Raw genomic sequence first — 19,811 nt, forward strand, 5'->3', positions numbered from 1 at the left:
TGGATAAAAGTTGGAAACGGTCAGACGTTTCAGACAGCATCCGCCGTCAGTGACTAAAGGACACTCAGATAAGTTTGATCAAGTTGCTTGAGTTACCTCATTATATATCGACACAGACGTAGATTATTGTTTGGAAAACAGGGAGCTTAGCGTTGCGTTTTGTTTCCGTCTCGGGAAAATTAATGAGTCACAAACTCACAACGGTGGCACTCGGGATAAATCGGGTCCTGATGCGTTCGCGTGCCGCCGGCTTTTCCCCCAGAGTCATTAAAGCCCTGTTTACTCAGGAAGCTGAAACCCAAGCCGACACACACACACACATGTGCCTCATTTTCAAGCAGACGTTAGGATAGAGAATCGTAACGTTTACTGATTGTTAATCTGGTATTCAAGCCGTTGGAAGTGAACCAAAGCCGACCACGGTCGGATGCCAGTCTTAGTTCGGGTGGCGGCGTATCAAAAACAAACGGGACAACCATAGAACCTTACGATTGTTAAGATCCCTACATCTGCTTGAAGATAAGCATGTTCCACCATGAATCACACACTTGGACACCTGCAGCGGAGAGATTCCCTCTTAGCGGGTTCTAATTCGATCGCGCAAGCAGCTTTATTAATGACACGCGCAGATCTGCATTATTTCACTCGCACGTTAATGATGACACTTCTCAGGAACACCCACACTCCCCCCTGCGCTAACCGAGTTGTTATCGGGCTTCCGGAATTACTCTCCGTGAAGGCCGGCCATGTTTGGATGGAAAACGCCAACACAACAAGCCTCATAAAAACCCTAGCCTCTACCAGGCCCCGCGGATGGCTGGAAAAATGGTAGACATGGGCGAAATAGAGTGAATAGTATGCTAAGGGAGTCGGCTACGGAGAGAGGGTCCAATATGCCACCCAGAGGTCGCAAACTGTAACTTCTATAGCGGACTAACTTCTCTGACATGTTATCCGTCTATTAGGCCAATTTCTGCAATTTTTAGCGACCTGTTAAAGGCTATAAAAACACCATCATAATACGCTCCAGAACACTGCCATTTTGATATCGCCATTTTTGTTTATTGCCTACTGTTACCTAATTGCTACCGACCGTGATCCGGTGGCATCTGTTTTCAACGAGATTCGATATAAAACGGGTCGTTGAAAATGGTAGCCATAAAAAACATGGCATCTATCAGAACTCAGTATGTAATCAGCAAAAAAATCGATGTTAAAACACCCGCCGTAAAGGCTGTTATGACAGCTACCGCATATAAGCACTCCTGGACACTTGTGAAAGTCATACACATTGCAGCAACAGCTTCAACGGCGCCCTTTTAACATGTCCGGCCATATCACGGACAGATCGTAGACACATATACAGCTGTGACTGGTTGTTGCGAATGTTTGGTGCCCGTTACATGAACCAGAATCGGATACTAGAGAGGACTTTGTTGAAAATCACAATGAGAAGTAAGGAAAACATGTACGTGCGCTGTAATGTGTAGTAATGAAGAATGGGGTCATTTAAATGATATTGCAGTGACAATTAAGAGCAAATTCTAGGTAATTTCGCTCAGAATTCTCCATATTAAACCATATCAAACAGCTAGTTCCCTCATTTTCCTTTAGCATCATTTTATTTATTTCTCACATCCCTCCTCCTCTCCAGTTTTCGAAGATTGGATGATTTTGCAGTGACACTTAAGAGCGAATACAATGTAATTTCGCTTAAAATTCTCGTGTTAAACCATATTGAACAGCTATATCTTCCCTTATTTGCCTTTAGTTTCTTTAATTTTCTTTTCTCACCCCACCTCATCTCCAGTTTTCGCCGATTGGATGATTTTGCAGTGACACTAAAGAGCGAATACAATGTAATTTTGCTAAGAACTCTCCGTCTTAAACCATATTAAACAGCTACATTCCCTTTAACATTTGCCTTCAGTTTCATTAATTTTCTTCCCACACCCCTCCTCCTCTTCAATTTTCGCCCATTCCCCATCGATCCAGTCGATCTAGCGGTCGCGTATTATGCTGTGATTTCGAACGCTCGGTGACGGGAAGTGAAAAATCATGCGAGGAAGAAATATCACCCCGTGTCCCGGCGTGCGCGGTTCGATCAATCTTTCCGTCGACAACATTCGAAATCGTGCGGTGAGCAGCGCACCTTGGTTCCTGTAACAGCCTACCGTCATTTGCATGTAAATAAAGAGACGACAGAAGTCGTCGGTTTTTTCCTAACGTTCAATAAATCATTCCGTTGCTCATTTCAGCAGCATAATCAAAAATATGAAATGAATAGATACATTTATACACAGAGAAATGAATGAAAATTGTGCCAATTTTCGCAATTCAAATAAATCATGCTGAACTCATCTCAACGCCATAATGATTTTTTTACGAAAAAAAGAAATAGCTGAAAATAATTTTGATATTCACTATAAAAGTTTACTCCATAAATGTAAAAAGAGGATTTCATTTCAGTGTATTTAGATCTCTCTATGTACTGAGTTTTATGAAACGGCTTTATTGTATGACTATTCATTGTGCAATGTGATTTATCTTAAACTGATAAAGTGAAATACTGTGATTTTTCAATACATATACCTCCAATAAAATAGGCATAACAACAATGTAGAATCGTATTTCTGGCATTGGGAACACCTTGCGTTACGACCTAAAGCTTATGGAAAGATCTTCTCTGTCCTTTTTCACATCCGTGCCAAATGAACAAAGCTTGTGACCGGGGTAAAAGACGACAAGATCCAATCACTGCCGAACGACCGGTCACACCGATCACCTACACGGCAAAATTGCTTCATCACGGCTGAGTCATAAAGGGAACACAAACGGGCATGAAGACGCCAGTTTTTATGGCGAGGGTGCCATGCATGATATCACCCTTCCGGTAGGATTGCGCTACATTCCAAGAACACGTCGTCAGTTGCTCTCTTTGCTTGCATGCATATTATTATTCACTCAACAGAGATGCGAAGCATTGAGTCAGTGCGTACGCCGAATTAGGAATTAAATTCTGAAAAACAAAAGCTTAATGATTCTGGTACCAGTGATTAAATTATCAAATGTAAAACACGATGTGATAAAATAAAATAGCGAAAATGGTCTCTAACTGTAGTTTTTTGATGGGGAGGGGGTATGTGTTGGTAGTCATTATGACAACATCTAACGGTAGTAGACGGACGTTTAATCTACTCATCAGATAAAGGAGTGCTTTTGGGAGGGGAGGATGGGCGCCGGCCCACTAATTTAGTTACGAGGGCGTGTAACAAGAAAAGGGAAAATAATTTAGTAGTATTTAGCGATCGATCGGGTGGTGTTAGGGGATTTTGCGGAACACATTACATTTTGGGGTAGCCAAGGGGGTCACCAAGTCTCCGCATCGTCTATTTTGTTGTGAAGTAAAAACACGTCCTCGCTTGTAACAGTAGACAGTAATGTGTAGTCTGTTTGAAGTAGGAATGAAGGTTTGATTTCATGACCTTTGAGCGGCCCAGTAAGTCGGATTTTGCGAGCGGCGCGCCCATTTTTCTTGTTAAACGATTGGCTCTGACAGTCAATAATAGCCAGTAGGTGAAGAGAGATGGGGGAGGGGGGCTGTGTGGCCTGCAATCGCTTCGCTCTCTACCGGCCAACTCAAGTATTCCAGCAATGTGACATTGTTGAAGCGCCTGGAATGCTTATCGGAGCGCAACGCTAATCGGAGGTAGACCCAAGTTTTATGTGAACAAAAGCGGCCCCTTGGTAAGAACGGAACTGTGTCCCTGTTGACCGAATCTCAGAAGTACAAACGTACACCGGAGATGCACCTGTGTTGACCACACGGGCACCACACAACACGACGCCGCGGGTTTATGACATGTTCCGGGCCATTGGACGACGACCAGACATTTTGGTCGCTCTTTCCATTTTTGGCATGCTCCCGACTGTACCAACTGGCGGTGGATTGCTTGGTGAGCACTTGGACTAGTCACCGTCCCTTCTCTTTCATCTATATTGATGAAGACCTAGTCTGTGTGTTTGTCTGCATCACGTGTCATTACGTCCGCACCTTGTGTTGTGTGTGTGTGTGAGGGAGGGAGGAAAGATGGAGAGTACACTACCACAGCAACATTATCGGGTCCCCCCACCCCCCTACATTCCCAAGTGTTCCCGGCTACCCACATTCTGCTTAGGAAGGCAGTCTGCGGCCCGTTATTACACATGGCTGCCGACCCGACCGAAAATATCCCCACCCTATGACCCCGAGAATTTCCCGGCCCCTCCGCTACAGTAACAGTTCTACATGTATTAATCATTTCCTTTTCTTTCCCTACTGCTCACCTCCATCAGCGTAGGTTTCCGAGCCGTACCCATCCTGTAGACCGTTACTCCAGGTGCCTTGGTACTTGGCGCCGGTCGTCTTGCTCTCTCGGGCGCCGTATCTGCCCTTGTAGCCCTTCGTCCACTCTCCCCTATACACCCACCTCCCGCGGGTTTCTACTCCCAGCCCGTCGCGCTTGCCTTGGCTCCACTGGCCCTCGAAGGTGTTACCGTTGGGCCAGGTGTAGACCCCGTTTATCTCGAAGCCATGGAACCAGGATCCGGAATACTCTCCGCGGCCCTTCGGCCCCGTGCATATGCCGTGGCCGTGCGCTTTGCCATCCTCCCATCCTCCACAATACGTCCCACCATCGTCGAAGTCAAACCTCCCGCCGCTCACTGAGCTCATTTGCGGAGCGAAGCCACATCCAGGCTTGCTGCAGGTGTGCGGTACGGTGTACCTCTCCCTTCCCGGGGGTCGCGAGGGGCTGGTGACACGGTCAGGCTCGGACGCTGCGCGCTCCGGTCCTGGGGGGCATGGGTCCGATGGTCCGTCCGAGGTGAGGCTCCTTCCCGTCGCTGTACAGATGTCTGCCGCGGCAGTCCCTCTCTCGGCGCAGCCGCACTTCCACGCACCAACCGTGTGAAATATTATCCACTCCTGACTCTGCGCAGGGCTGCTGCTACACAGGCACTCCTGTAGCTCCGGACGGCCGCTGTCACTATCCACTAAAATAGCAGCTCGCCGCGTATAGGGCAGATGCACAACGGTACCCCACACAAGTATCCGCGTTTGGAAGGCCGGGATGACGAGCGTGTCGGGCTCGAGTCGAACTTGGGCTGAACTGGGCGCAAAACCACGGCACCACAACAGATTACAGATGCATCAACGACCAATCAATGGCAATCTGTGTACGGTTGTCTTGAAAATGAATTCCCCTTGGATGCGCGCGGCCAAAATTATCTTGCCATTCCAGGCAGCGTTTGCCTCCCGCCGGAAAAGGTTCCTCCGGCAGCTGACGGAGACAGTGTGACGTGCGGGCCCCATTTCAGGGACTGGCCAGCTGATAGTCTGGAGAGGAGGGAGGGGGTGTCCACGAATCTATAGCCCTCATAGAGCTGTAGTCTCCACGGCGGGCTCCGTGGTTAGGGCTCTGACATCGCTGTTTCTCTGGTTCTCAGTTTCTTAGCCTTCACCAAACTCATTCTGTTGATAAAAAAAACTGGCCAGAGCTACCTGTAAATGTATTCAAGTTCGCGGTGAGTTAATTTCGCGGTAGAGACGAACAGGATTTTCGCGGTGGTTTTAAGTTCACGGTGAAGAGGTCACCCCCGAAAACCGCGAACACTAAACCACCGCGAAATCAAACGCATCTATAGAATTATAAATTTGAAAATGTTTTCTGATGCCTATTGTGAATACTAGTACCGTTTTCTACAAGCAATGTTGGTGGAACCAATAAAAACAAGGTTGCCATCAGAAAACGTAATCCATACCCATCGACATCCATACATCTCGTGAGAAGCTGCAACATCAAAACGCCCACCGCGAAGCTTGATTTGGAGGCTAATGAAGCCGAGCGTAACGGACGCAAATGGAAGCCGGTTTGATCACTAGGGATGCGTTAGTTATGTTGATGCGAACTTCATTTCATTCTTAACAGATGAGAATAACATGTAATTCAAATTACATACAAAGTTTTTCTATCAAGTAATGTAATATAATGTGTTACTGATGTTCTAATGACAGAAGCGAAGAAAATGTCGAAATAGAGCGAATGGATAGATGGATAGACGGAAGGATAGCTGGATTGATGGATCATGGATGGATGGATGGCTGAATGGATGGATAGAATGCCAGACGAACAAAACATTGCGTAAAACCAAATACACGTTTAAAGCTATCAGTTTCCATTAGAATTTTTTACCTTTTTTCAACTCAAAAAGGATTTTTCAACAACAAACGTACAGCTATAATATAGCGTTATCTTACTCTAAAATGAATGACAAAAAATGCACATCAACTTGCTAGGCAATTGCCGTTTTGTTAAAAAAATACGAGAAACTGTCAAGGAATCTTAACCGACAGGTGTGAGTAAAAGGACATATTTCTAGTTTCTTAAATCACAGATTTCTTAAGTACAGTATAAGGTTATGACATCTCCAGATGTAACAGCATTCGCTCATTAATTCAGCTGAGTTAAATTGTGATAAACTAGACGCCAGAAATGTGCATCAGCTATTACGTACAGTTAACATCAAAATTATTCATACCTCGCGGAGCCAAATGCAATCAAAAGGCGTATGAATAATATTGTGTCTAACTGTACATAATGATACTTGTATTCTACTGTGGAATAAGGATTAATCTTCAACAATTATTTCTGAGTTGAATTCTGATAAACAAGACAGAAGTGTGTGTATGAGCTCCACGTATATCATGATACTTCAAGTATTCTACTAAGTATTAAGGTTCGTCTACAACATTTATTTCAAACATAGGGCATCTACTAAGTGTTAGGTTCTTCTACAACGTTTATTTCAAACATGGGGCATCTACTAAGTGTTAGGTTCGTCTACAACATTTATTTCAAACATAGGGCATCTACTAAGTGTTAGGTTCTTCTACAACGTTTGTTTCAAACATAGGGTACCTACTAAGTGTTAGGTTCGTCTACATCGTATATTTCAAACATGGGGCACCTACTAAGTGTTAGGTTCGTCTACATCGTATATTTCAAACATGGGGCACCTACTAAGTGTTAGGTTCTTTTACAACGTTTATTTCAAACATAGGGTACCTACTAAGTGTTAGGTTCCTCTACAACGTTTATTTCAAACATGGGGCCCCTACTAAGTGTTAGGTTCGTCTACATCGTATATTTCAAACATAGGGCACCTACTAAGTGTTAGGTTCTTTTACAACGTTTATTTCAAACATGGGGCACCTGCTTAGTGTTAATAAGGTTCGTCTACAAGTTTATTTCAAACATGGGGCATGACAGAGACTAGCACACATTCGCCCCACTCTTGGATTTGTCTGAACGGTCCCGTGTACGACTGTTTGTGTTATCACATGATCCTCGCTCTAGCGGCCAAATTTGGCCTTGGTTGGTTGCACGGCAGCGCGCTGATCAATCTTGCTCACGTAGCCGCGTTCTCCCCGCTGTCCCGGCGGAGCCTCCGCGGAAAACCCCCGAGCCAGAGGCCCTGGCTTCCCCCGGAACCGCCGTCCCCGCGCCGATGCACTCCTGCTGACGCGTGCCTCTGCGATTGGCCGCTGTCGCATTGTAGGCATGCCAAGTTCAAGCACACAACGCGACGGCGAGACACGCGAGGCGCTCCGCTAAATGGAACAGCCGCCGAAAGACTAGAGAGAGACAACATTATATATTTTGTACCGTGTTTTTAACGCTTTAATCACATCAACCAGGCAGTTTGTGTTTTCGCTGTCGTTTCTTAATGGGTTTGTGAACAGCATATTTGAAGAAGTTCTGAAGACTGAATTTGTATATCATTAGGTTTGTGGCGAAGCGTCGTCAAAAGAACGGCGACGATTCGATTTTGGGCCCCGTAGCGGTTTCCTCGAGTACTGCAGCAGCCGTATCTTCATAAATGTTTCCATTCCGAATTGCATAAAACCATGTCAGAAGTTATAATTCTACTTCACGTTAGCTGAATGCCCCGTCCTTAAATAATTCTAACGGCCATGTCATCCCCAACCATTTGGCATTACATCATCAGCATCAACACCTTGTTCATTTCCTGTAAACTAAAAAAAAAACACCGAGGCAGTGCTCAAATAATTCGAATTTCTGTGTAACAAATCACGGACCGGCTTTGATTTTATCGAAGATGACAGACAAATTTCCTGAGCTAATTTCCTCGGGGCGAATGAATCACCCGAATTGCATCATCCTTCCTGAATGCGTCGCTGCAAATGACAAATTAGGTCGATCAGGAACTCGACAAGCCCCTTAGTCAAACCATGCCGAAAGAACGTTAACGCCAGATTAATACTGCGTTTTTAGAACATAATCCCCATCTGATCAACATCACATTGATGTTTGCGTGATGACTGGGCTTTTAGATTCGTGTTTTGTCGTATTCCCATTGCATGTGTAATGCATAATTACTCCATTGAATTAGAGTCCAACAGATTTTATGAGACATTGGTCAAAGATGCATCTTAGGTGTGGACAGGATGGTCTTGCGTTTATGGTTATGATTATGATGACTCAGCGCGACCGCTAGTTATCTTCGCCGAGAAGGTCATGGATGTTTTCAACAGCGTTCGTGTGTGTGTCTATCTGTCTTTGTGTGCGTCTGTCAGCTTTCTTTGGAACTGCAGGGGACGTTTCAGTTGCAGACTTTGGAACAGGATAACTCAACAAGGGATGAATGAATCATGATTTTTGACATGTAGATATAGCTCTGATGATGACCAACGTAATGGTATATACTACTGGCCAATAATTTCACATATTCTTTCCGTCTAATTTGCTCGTCGTCGTGTTCTGGACTTCTCATTTCTTCCAGAACACCCGATGAAGACGTCGAACGGAGACGGTAGAAAATATTGAATTATTGTCCATGTGCACTAAAACAGGTCACGCTGCAGTAATAAAGAAAGCTGGCAGGGGTCCCCAGCCCTTCTAAATCATTTGCTGCTTCGGCCTCCAATCTTCCAATCTCATTAGAATCTATTCATCGACAGCAATGACAACGTAACTGACCAATCTACTGTTATGCTTGCGGAATAAACCTCTGAGGTCGCGAAGTATGTGGCACATATGGACCCACGTTTCCTTGCTATTTCGATATTCTTCCCAGCGCACACCAGGGCGAACCCATATTCTTATCGATAAATGTGATGGGATCTTACACGTGCTCGAGGTGTGGTTCTCTTCACAGGACCTCCAGCTTTGCGTCCCATCCGATAGTATGAGCTTTTGTTACTTCGTACAGGGACACTGGGTGTATCATTATCAGCATTTGATGGATGCCCAGTTCACCCCAAATGTGACCTTGAACGTTTTCGACGTCAGCGAAACATTTCGTCCTACAGAACGGTCATCTACATTCACTCCCGCACGCGACTAGACTCAGTTCGACCGATCAATGGCTTTATCTTCATCTTCACTGAAAATCCGGATTAGACTAGCCTGAGAGCCAGCCTATTTAGCTTTACTCTGCTCTCTAGGTCGTTACCGACTCGTGTACCAAGAGAGCGAAGTAAGGCCATGTTGATTTCATTATATGGATGACGTCCGCGCGCGCATCAATTTTTGTCCGTTTCCAAACAAACAAAAAAGTTTTCGGCCATATAGTGAATCATACAATACAGCTGCAAAATGAGAAAATAGATCATGTAAATTGCACACAAAAATATTTCGGAAAACGGATACTGATGTCGTAGGATACCAAAGTCAATTCCAAAGTCAAAGAAGAAGATGTGAAAGAACAAAAATGAAAAATCACTTATTCGGTATGCCATGCTCTGTGTGTTTAGTTTTGTTCATCATTCCTGACCCCGTAGATTTTAAAAGTTTTTATTTTATTTATTCGTACTCTCCAAGCAGAGCTAGGGTTTCGGCTGGTTTTTAATGTGTTTTTAGGCGTTTTTGTCATGCCTTCTACTTTGTCATCGTTTTTGTTGTGTCGCGTTGGGTTTGCGACACAACAAAAACGATGACAAAGTAGAAGGCATGACAAAAACGCCTAAAAACACGTTAAAAACCAGCCGAAACCCTAGCTCTGCTTGGAGAGTAATTTATTCGCACGCTCGCATCACCTTTGGAGTTCCCAAAGGATGCCATCCATATAATCAAATCAACATGGCCTAAAGATAAAAAGGCTGACACCCAGGCCTCAGATCAGCTATTAAAGAAGGAACATAGTCTCCAAGCAGACCTTCCGGTGGCAAAATAATAGTAACTGCTCGGCAAAACAGTCTCCATGGGCCACTCAAACAACCGACTGGAGGCAGATTCCCGGTGGCCCATGGATAGTCTCTACCAGACTAACTACGCCAGCTATAGGGAAAATATTTGCCAGGGGAGTTTGGCCACCAGAGGGTTTCATTTAGTCTCTACCAGACTAACTATGCCAGGGTTTCACTTGCAGGCTCCTAAACGGGCGAAATGTGATCTTCACCATGGATTGACGCTACTGGCTAAGTATTCCTTTTTCTGCCGAATTCTACGATTCATACGCCCGTAGAAGGGCCTGGTGGAGGCTTGGTTTCATTTGCAAGCGCGGGTGAAATATTGACCCTCGCTGTGGACTGACTCTACTGGCCAATTATTCAATTTTTGCCAAATTCTATGATCCATACGCCCGTAGGAAAGCCTGGTGGAGGCTAGCTTATGGACACTGTCTTCAGTGGTCGGATTCTTTTTTGCCACCGGAATATCTCCTCAGAGATTATATCAAAACACTTAGAAGGAATATAAAAAAGAAATGAATCAATAACTAATCTTAGCTCTAGAGTCATCGACCTCCAAGGCAGTTAGTTGATGATGATTCACGTGAAACAGAGTTTTGACGGAAGACCGCCTGTGCACAGGAAACACAATTTTGATGAAAGACGTCACTGCGTGATTTACTATGACCCCTCGACACTTCCGTGACTTGATTGGGTATTTAAGTCTGTTTTTAGCCACGTAATCGGATTATCCTGTCTGTTAAGACCGGTTGCGTGAGACTCTATACCGTCTGGACACGTCAACTCGTCATAAGTCAAACATCCAGGTGACGTGACCGCTTATAGAAGTCTCCGAGAACTTGACTTTGCTCGTCGCTGGAATTTGAGCACGAGAGATCGTCACGCAAGGATAAGTGTAATGAGGCAGCCTAGCCTAGAGTCCAGCCTTGTTAGCTTTAGTCCGCTACCAACCTTGTCGTTAGCGACGTTGGGAGCGGGTCAAAGCTAACAAGGCTTAATTCTAGGCTAGAGTAAGTCGGCAGCCTCCAAACGGATATCTGAGCCATCGAGAAGGGAATGATGGTGCAGAAAAGAGAAACATGCTTTATTGCTAGTCGTTAATATCAAAATGTCTAAATAACAGTGTCTTTAGTTTTGGTGAATGTGAGCTTGGCAAGGATATTGTTTTGCCGAAAATTTTGTAATGTTGTCAGTCTTACAATTGCATTAGTTGACTGCAATGCTATTTTAGTGAATCGATGTTCCAATAACTGTACCAATTCACAAATCCCCACTTTATTCCATGTAATTCCCTTCCAAAATTGACCTCTCGATAGAACACAAGCACGCCATCTACCTTTACAAACGGAAAGTGCACTTGAACCTTTCTCTGCACCCAGTTGCCGGATAAGCTTGTCGGCACGACCTGTCTAGACTCTTATCATGACTGGTATATAAGTCAAGTTTGTCCTGAGAGCGATGAAATGCATATTGATTTGATATAAAATACAAGTTAAAATCCTGACTGGTGTGTCACCGAGACAGCGTAAGTCTAAATGATTAGCCGGCATCTCATTGAAGCTGCGGCACGTTGGCGACTTCGCTGCGGCCGACCGATTTGACAGAGCGCTCAACGAATTTCATCAATGAAAAACGAATCTTTTTAACGATTTGTGTGTTTTGTTGCCTTTTTAGACATACTTGTACATTTTGCATGATATTCCCATTATCAAGTAAAGGGTTACACAAATTCAATTTAGGACGCAGCGCGGTTGCCAACATGCCGCAGTCCAGTGAGAACGGACTTAAGGGACGGTCGCATTCATAGTTATCACGGCAAACGCAACACAGAACACTTCGTGTAGTTTGTTACTTCTTACCCAACATAAGACTGCTCAACGTACTGATCATGATGTGATGTTCATAAGAATTTATTCATTTCTTGATTTCCTGAGGCAATTTCAAGACATAGGTCCAAATAATATTGCATATTTAACCATTGCCTACCAAAGCATCAAAAGCAACAAGCTTTACATTCTTGGGTAAAGGCAATAAATTACTACTCATTCAATCAACCTGGCAGACACTATTGCACTACTAATTTGCGAGATAAACTAGAAGGCCACTTTTGCGAGGAAATGCAGCATATTTCACTCCATCTCCTTCCAAACTTCTACTCATAAATGGACTATCCCAATTCCCAACATCATCCCACTCCAAAATGGGATGTGCCAAACTCAACCCCCATGCAGCAATGGACTTAAACATCTACATATGCCCAAGGCACCTGCATACCAAATTCTAGCTCATTTGGATTTAATGCCAGGGCAGTAGAGCCTGAAATATACATTTTTGGTCTAACAAAGTGTGAATGACATCCTTTGATCATACTGGTACATTTGTATGTCTTAGGCACCCCTGTACCAATATTCAGGTCAAAATATACCCATATGTCCCAGGCACACCTGGTCAATAATTACTTAAACCTCACATAATAGCGCAATAAAAGTACTGTACATTCAAAAAGCTCAGCTAAAATACTGGCACAAAGTACCAGTAAGGTGTCCTACTCTAGTTTCCTCCAGGATTCTGGCCCTGTTATTTCATACTGCCCGTCTTTGTACCACTGCAAGTTGTTAACCCTCTCGTGATGCACACCCTTGTACACTAACTCCACTGCCTTGGGCAGGGGGTCCAGTCCGATCAGATCAGAGAGCTCGTTGTTGTACTCCCACTGTTCCTCCCCCATCTCGTGCGCGTGGTGCGGTGGCTTCCCCGCCTCCAGACGACGGTGAAAATCCCGCCGAATATCTTCCTCCATATCTTCTTTGGAGGGGAGCTTGAAACTGCCGTCTAAGACCGCCTGGGCGAACAGGACTTGCCTGTCGAATTGGGGGAAGGGACAGATCCTACAGCAGATGCCAATGATAGACAGGGAGGGGAAGGAGGTGTGGACAAGGTGCTTGTACATGGGAGTAATGCGGCCATGTTGTACGGACACCTGGCATTCCGGGGTAAGAAAGGAGAAATGATAGTTATACCCCGTACAAAACATAAAAACATCAGCCTCAAATTCCTCGCCATTCTTAAACCTCACAGTTTTAGGAGCCTTGAAACACTCCACTCCGGGAGCTTGCTTCATGTTGGGAGGAAGCTGGCTTTTGATTGGAGGCTTGCTGTGGCTGAGGACGACCTGATTGGCCGTCGTGCTGATCTCCAAGGCGATGTCTTGGCCAGATGCTGCTGCTCCCAGTAGCACAACGTTTTTGCCTTGAAAGTCGTCGGGAGTACGGTACTTGTGGCTATGGATGGTCCTTCCCTGGAATAGGTCAGCGCCAGGGATTGCAGGGATATATGGCACTGAGTAATGCCTACGGAGAAAAGATGGGGGATATGAGCAATTATATAAATTTGTGGCAGACATTGATATATATGTCATTGTAGAGGCTGGGACGCATCAGGACAATTGTGGATTGTCCTAAGAAAGATGGGAGAGTCTCTTCTAGGACAGATTGGAATTGAGATCTGTCCTAGGACAATCTATGATTGAACTAGAAGAATTTGAACTAGTACAGATTGAACTAGTACAGGTTGGGTTAAGATTAGAATTATGGTTAACCTAACTCTTCTATTCTAACCATAACCGTAACCATCACCCTAACCAATGTTATGTCAATCCTTCCACAAAATGTGGTAAATCAAAATAAATAAATAAACCAAATTAGTACCAGTAGAATCATAGCAGCGCATTGTCCTAAGACAGATAACGATTTCAATCTGAGACCCTGATTCCAATCTGTCATAGGACAATCTTTGATTGTCCAGAATCTCCATTTCTATTGGGACAAATACACAATAATAATAAAATAATAATAATGGTTTATTGGTCAGAAATTACCCGTGCAATGGCAGCCAGTGCTGAATTGCTGCAGGGTTTACAATCATATAATACAGAACAGATACATATTTGCTCCACACTTGCACTTTGTGGAACTGTCACAAGGGTCTGGGCGGCTGCCATTCGGTGCCAGCAGGTGACCTCAATACGACCTTCCCCAACTGAAGTCAGGTACCCATTCACACCTGGGTGGAGTGAGGAAAGTCATGTAAAGTGCCTTTCCCAAGGGCACAACATCGGGGCATATCGGGGTTTCGACCCCAGGACCTCTCGGTTCTGGGCGAAACACTCAAACGCCGGCGAAACACCGATTGCGCCACACGATGCCACTAATATAGAGAGATGCATGCTTTTTCAACCATCAGATGAGACTGTTTTGTATAAAGCTTATAGTTACATGTAATTAGATCTTTAAAGTTTGAAGTGACCAGTTTCATGGTACATGAAGAACTACTGACATCTTTGTAAGTACTGTATACTAGTAGGCAGATATTCCATTATCAAGTAAGTAGTTTATTTGCAAAATATGATAATTAAGAAAAATTCAGGGATCTCTTAAAAACTCATAACATTTCACCAAACATAGATGTATTTTCCTCTCTTTATTAGTTCAGTTGAAACATTACAAACATTCATTTCTGCCTAACTAGTCCATGGCTATCACAAAGGGCTAACCCTGGTGACAGGGATAGAAAAATTAAGTATTAAAATAAGGACATTGAAAAGTTATATTGAATATGTATAGCTACAAAAGTACTACCAACAACATAGTAAATCTCTAGGGTTGACATGATTTGAGTGATATAACAGAGAAAGGTCAGGGTCAGTGTGTACTGATCTCCCAATGATATCCAGATTGAGATTAAATTGAAATTCTTTATGTGTTGTAGTCATGTATATGTATGCATTTACAAAGTAATTACAGATTTTAATTGCAATAATCTTATTGTTATATATTGGGGTGTCCCTGTGGTGTAGTGGTCTGCGCCTTTGCTACTCTGCCACATCTGGTTCAAATTACTTGGACCAGAAGGACTGGGGTTCAAGCCCCACGTAGGACACCTCTGGACAAGAGGCGCATTGAGTCATACCAAAGACTTTATAAAAATGGTACATACTTATGAAACAGTATGGAAGTTAAACACACTCAACTGCCAGTGGACTAGCCCCCTGCTGCAGTGATTGCACCACAGTGTGGCCCAAGGGCTATGAAACGGAGATGGGCACCGCCCTATACATCAATTATGGTGTGGGAGGATTTTAACTAACTATATATATATTACATTTGTATCTCCATTCTCATTATGCCGTTTGTCACCCCTTCCACCTTGAATGATACACTTTGATAAACAATAAACAAAGCATGTCCAAAAAGATGCTGACTAATGATCTGGCTTTATGCCTTCATCATGTTCAATATGCAACCCTTCCTTGCACCATGTCTCAGGTCCAGTTATGTTGTGGTTGGCATTTTGATATGGCCATTTCTCTGATTGAAGACATGCAGTTTCGTAGTCATAATTTGGCCTAAAGCCCCCATTACAAATACGAAATTCAGCTCGGCCGACGTGTTGGCGAGCTTCAAATGTACATTTTTGGCCGAAGTATGGCCGACGTCCTGTCAATTACGCGGGCTTCGGGCGATTTTTAGAAATCAAAGTTGATCCAAAATTTTGGGCTTTTACCAGGCTAGTTGATTCTGACTTCGTCCATGTCCAAGAGATGGTACCATACCATGGGGGATTTTTATTTTTTAGTGTTCGACGGACGTCACCTGAGATTTTCATTGGAAAATACGGTCGATGCTCGGGCGATTTTGAAATTCGGTGAGCTTCGGACGATCTACAAATTCGGCCGACGCTCGAATGAATTGTGACGCTGGCTTAAGGGAGTATAAGCAGGTTATAGTACTACAGATTTCGCAACGCAACCATTATTTTTTGATTGCTACTATGTTCTGATACACCTCAATCTAGTCCAATTGCTACACTTTCTTTGCACCATGTCTCAGGTCCAGTTATGCTGTAGTTGGATTTTCTATACTCGCACAGATTTGTGGCACGATCGGACAACACGCCGACATGTAGCGAGTGCAGTGCCTTCGACAATGGCTGACACCCGGCCAGTCGTGCTAAATCGACGTGATATTCCCACTGTTTGTTCCCCAGTACGTGCGCGTGGTGCGGCGCCATGCCTGACTCTAGTCGTCCCGTGTAATCTCTCTCCACTTCCTTGTCCATGTCCTCTTTAGGAGGTAGAACGAGGCTCCTGTCTAGGACGGCCATGGCAAACTGCACCTGTAGATGGAACTGTGGACAGGGGCAGATTCTCGCACAGACTCCGATGAAGCTCAGGGTGGTGTGTGTCGTGTGGACGATGTGTTTGAACAGGGGACTGACTCTTCCACGCTCCGCAAAAACACGGCACTCCGGCGTCAGGAACGGAAAGGAGTAGTTGTAACCGGTGCAGTAGATAACAGCGTCGGCATCGAGTTCTTCACCGTTCTTGAACTCAACGGTCCTTGATCTGAAGCTCTTGATGCCGGGGCTCTGGATTAAGTTTGTAGGGAGCTCGGAGACCACCATTGGTCTGTCATGGCTGAGCACCACTCTCCTAGCCACTCTGGATACATCCAACGCAATGTCCAGGCCTGAAGACCCGGCCCCAAGGATCACCACATCCATGCCCACAAAAGGTTCGGGTGAGCGGTACTCGTGGCTGTGGAGACTTATTCCTTCAAAGAGGCTTGCTTGTGTAATTTCAGGAATGTACGGCTCTGAAAAATGTCTGTGAAGAAAATACAGGCACTGATGTAATTCTTCAGAGGACGACTTTGCTTGATCTTTCAGGCTTTCTTTTGTTAATCATCTGTCACCCGTTCCAAACCACCTGGTCTGTGATGTAGTCAGCAAAAGATGATGAAGAGGTGATTTGCATATTCTTACTTCCTGTGAATAGTGATCCCATAAGCATGCCTGGAGAAGGGATTGTAGGAGGAGGGAAGATAAAAGTAGCCTGGCCGTTTACAGAGTAGTGATTTGTGCTTGATATGTCGTGGGGTGTTGCACAGAAAATAAGTCTTGTCTTGTGGGCAACACTAATGTTATAATTAGATCTCCTGTGCACAGATACTTGACAAATGAAGAGAGGAAAGAAGGATACAATATATTAGCTAGAATATGTGTGCCAGCACTACACCAATCCCTTTAGCATGAATATCTTGACGTATTACCACCAGGAAGCAACATTAGATCTTAGAGGAAGAAGATATTATCAACAAATACTCTCTTGTGTAACCCAAAAGATGAAAAAGACAATGGAAATTTTGAAAATCAAATTACATTTAGGGTCAAATACAGGTATTTCTACAACAATGAAAGCTGTGACAGATACTGTAATATAGACAAGATGGAGTAAAGTGTGCTCTTGTGGAATAATATTAATATAGACAACAACTGAAATCTTACTGAACATCATGTGACGACATCAAAAGCTTCTAAAGAATTGCTTTGGAATAAGACTTTCTTAATCTCACTGAAGATATGGCACGTTGGCGACCTCGCTGCGGCCAAGCAATTTTACAGAGCACTTGACGAATTTCATCAATAAAAAACTAATCTTTTTAGGCTTTTTGTGTTTTGTGTATTTTTGTCTTTCGTTTTACATGATATTCCCATCATAAAGTCAAGGGTAACATAAATCCAATTTAGGTCACAGCGAGGTCGCCAACATACCACACCTAAAGTGAGATACCTGCTTTAAGAGTATGACATATGGAGAAGATGAGTATGACACTGACCCATTACAAACCATGACAGCATCAAACTGCTGGGTGGTTGTCTTCTCCGGTTCCCCAACTCTGCTGACCGTCACTTCCCACAGGGTCGGGTCTGTACCGGTCACTGGTTTCACTGTGTCCACCTTAGTCAGGAACTATGATAAAACATCATAATAAACTAATATTCACAAACGATACAATAAAACAATATTTCAGATATACTTGACAAACAAACAAACAAGATGATTCGCAACTTTTTAGCAATGTTACATGAAAGTTTGTGCAAGCGTAGTCTGTAGTTTAGTGACCCTGTCTCTGGACCAAGAAGTTGTGAGTTCGAATCCTGGCTTTTGTCTCTCACTCAACTAGCACGTTACTGGAAAGGGTTGCAGTCCAGGGTTGCAGGATCGGACGTCAAGCCGTAGTCTACTGTTCTTGTCCTCCTACTTGTACTTGAGTTCATTTGAGCTATAACTGGTTTGAAATCACTTTCACTTTCTATCTGTGTTGGTAGTTAACATACATTTATATTACTGAGTCAAAACTTTGTTCAAACAACAAAATTTTAGACTGTCCTATGACTCCTGCTGCATTCTTCCTCAGAATTTACGTTAATTTGATTTTCCAAGTAAAATTCTGTAGACAATAAGTTCATTTTCTGACAGCATCATCTACTTCACTTAAGCAGTCCTAGCAGTGAGGCCTGATTTAGACAAAAGTTTTCAGAGTCGAGTCATACTACTTGAGTAGCCTAGGGTTCTCCTTGCGCAGTCCTGAGTCGAATCCAACTCCATTAAAAACGTGTGTTTAAACCCAGCCTAAGAGTAAGGAAGTCTTAAACTAAGACCACCTGTATGTGTTTCCTGAGTTGGAAGTGGTCGGTGTAATCCTCCAGGTACTGTAGGACCTGCTGATGGGTTACAAAGGATGGCAGGCTGCTGTCAAAGGGAAAGTCTGGAAAAGCCATCACCTCCTTGGGTAGGTTGGTTCTGTCGGTGTAACAACGTCAGCAAACTTAAAATCTTAACTCATCACCATCATTAACTAAAAGGTTTAAGAGACACAAAACATTTAGGCTTTATCATATCATATCGTATCGTATCATATCTTATAGTTATAAAGAGGTTATCAGAAGTGTGTACTCTGATCCTGATCAGACGGTAGACTCATCCAATTTAACCTACAAAACAGCTGAATCTGAGAAGAAATGTTTTCATTGTTGTCACATACGATAAACAAAAGGGGGCCAAGCATCATGCCCTGAGGCACTCAAGACTAATTCTGACTGGTTTTGGCATAACTACCAATTGTTGGAGATTAAGATTAAAATGACATGCTAAGATCTACAGAACAATTATGTATCAATGAAGGCAGTCACAATTTTCCTTTTTGGTTTACCCTTCACGTGTAGATCATGAAATCTTAAAGGTTAAGTAAACATATGATTGGATGAGTTAGATAATTGGTCTGGCTACAAGATAAATCCTCCTTGATAATATGTTACTAGTTACTAATATGCTTAGTAGACCCAACTCAGAACTCCAACAGCACTGACCTGAGGTTCTTGTACATACTAGAGTGTACAGGTAGGCCGTGTTCGTCCGTGCCTACCCGGTCTGTGTAGACCCAGGTCCCGCCTACCCTGTCGGTCTGCTCGTACACCGTGGGCACGAACTGGTCCGGGCGGGCGCTCAGGTGCCGGGCGGCGCACAACCCCGCCGCCCCCGCCCCTATCACCGCCACAGGCCGCGCCATCTTCTCCGCAACTAGCAGGACTGCTTTCGCCACAGCTGTGTCGTTGAATCAAACGTTTGCCTTGCAGGTGAATCGATAAAATCTGCTTAAAGTTCACGAAAAGAAGAAAATTGAGTTACGTGCGGAAATAAGTTTTATAACTGACCTCT

The 19,811-nt window shown here is 44.0% G+C and overlaps 2 protein-coding genes across 6 annotated transcripts in view; both read right to left on the bottom strand.

The window, feature by feature from the left end:
* The window catches only part of LOC136437854 (junctophilin-1-like), a 50,035-nt gene extending 44,750 nt beyond the window's left edge, over positions 1–5,285 (bottom strand). For 2 of the 4 annotated variants that reach the window (XM_066432388.1, XM_066432386.1), the window contains exon 1: positions 4,327–5,285. In XM_066432388.1, the coding sequence (XP_066288485.1) occupies positions 4,327–4,714 (388 nt within the window). In that variant the 5' untranslated portion in view covers positions 4,715–5,285. The remainder of the gene's footprint in view (positions 1–4,326) is intronic. The other 2 variants (XM_066432385.1, XM_066432387.1) reach the window with 2 other exon arrangements.
* Positions 5,286–12,146: 6,861 nt separating this feature from the next.
* On the bottom strand, positions 12,147–19,789 carry LOC136437857 (uncharacterized). Of its 2 annotated transcripts, none has more exons than XM_066432393.1 (4): positions 19,463–19,785; positions 18,758–18,896; positions 17,929–18,062; positions 12,147–13,602 (listed from the first exon to the last, which is right to left on the bottom strand). In XM_066432393.1, exons 1-4 carry the CDS (start codon positions 19,660–19,662, stop codon positions 12,798–12,800), a joined length of 1,278 nt encoding a protein of 425 aa, XP_066288490.1. In that variant the 5' UTR covers positions 19,663–19,785; the 3' UTR covers positions 12,147–12,797. The 2 variants fall into 2 exon arrangements, with proteins under 2 accessions (XP_066288490.1, XP_066288489.1); XM_066432392.1 differs by lacking the exon at positions 12,147–13,602 and adding an exon at positions 15,405–16,916 and having other exon boundaries at positions 19,463–19,789.
* Positions 19,790–19,811: the final 22 nt, after the last annotated feature.

Source organism: Branchiostoma lanceolatum, chromosome 7 (genome assembly GCF_035083965.1).
Source record: "Branchiostoma lanceolatum isolate klBraLanc5 chromosome 7, klBraLanc5.hap2, whole genome shotgun sequence".
NCBI classification, from domain to species: Eukaryota; Metazoa; Chordata; class Leptocardii; order Amphioxiformes; family Branchiostomatidae; genus Branchiostoma; species Branchiostoma lanceolatum.

What these genes read in the sequence shown, in the direction of transcription:
- LOC136437857 (XM_066432392.1), bottom strand. Translation starts at nt 19,662, where the DNA reads ATGGCGCGGCCTGTGGCGGTGATAGGGGCGGGGGCGGCGGGGTTGTGC. An exon ending in AGTATGTACAAGAACCTCAG is followed by an intron (nt 18,897 to 19,462) that starts GTCAGTGCTGTT and finishes TTACACCGACAG; the next exon opens with AACCAACCTACCCAAGGAGG. An exon ending in GCTGTCATGGTTTGTAATGG is followed by an intron (nt 16,917 to 17,928) that starts GTCAGTGTCATA and finishes TTTTCTTCACAG; the next exon opens with ACATTTTTCAGAGCCGTACA.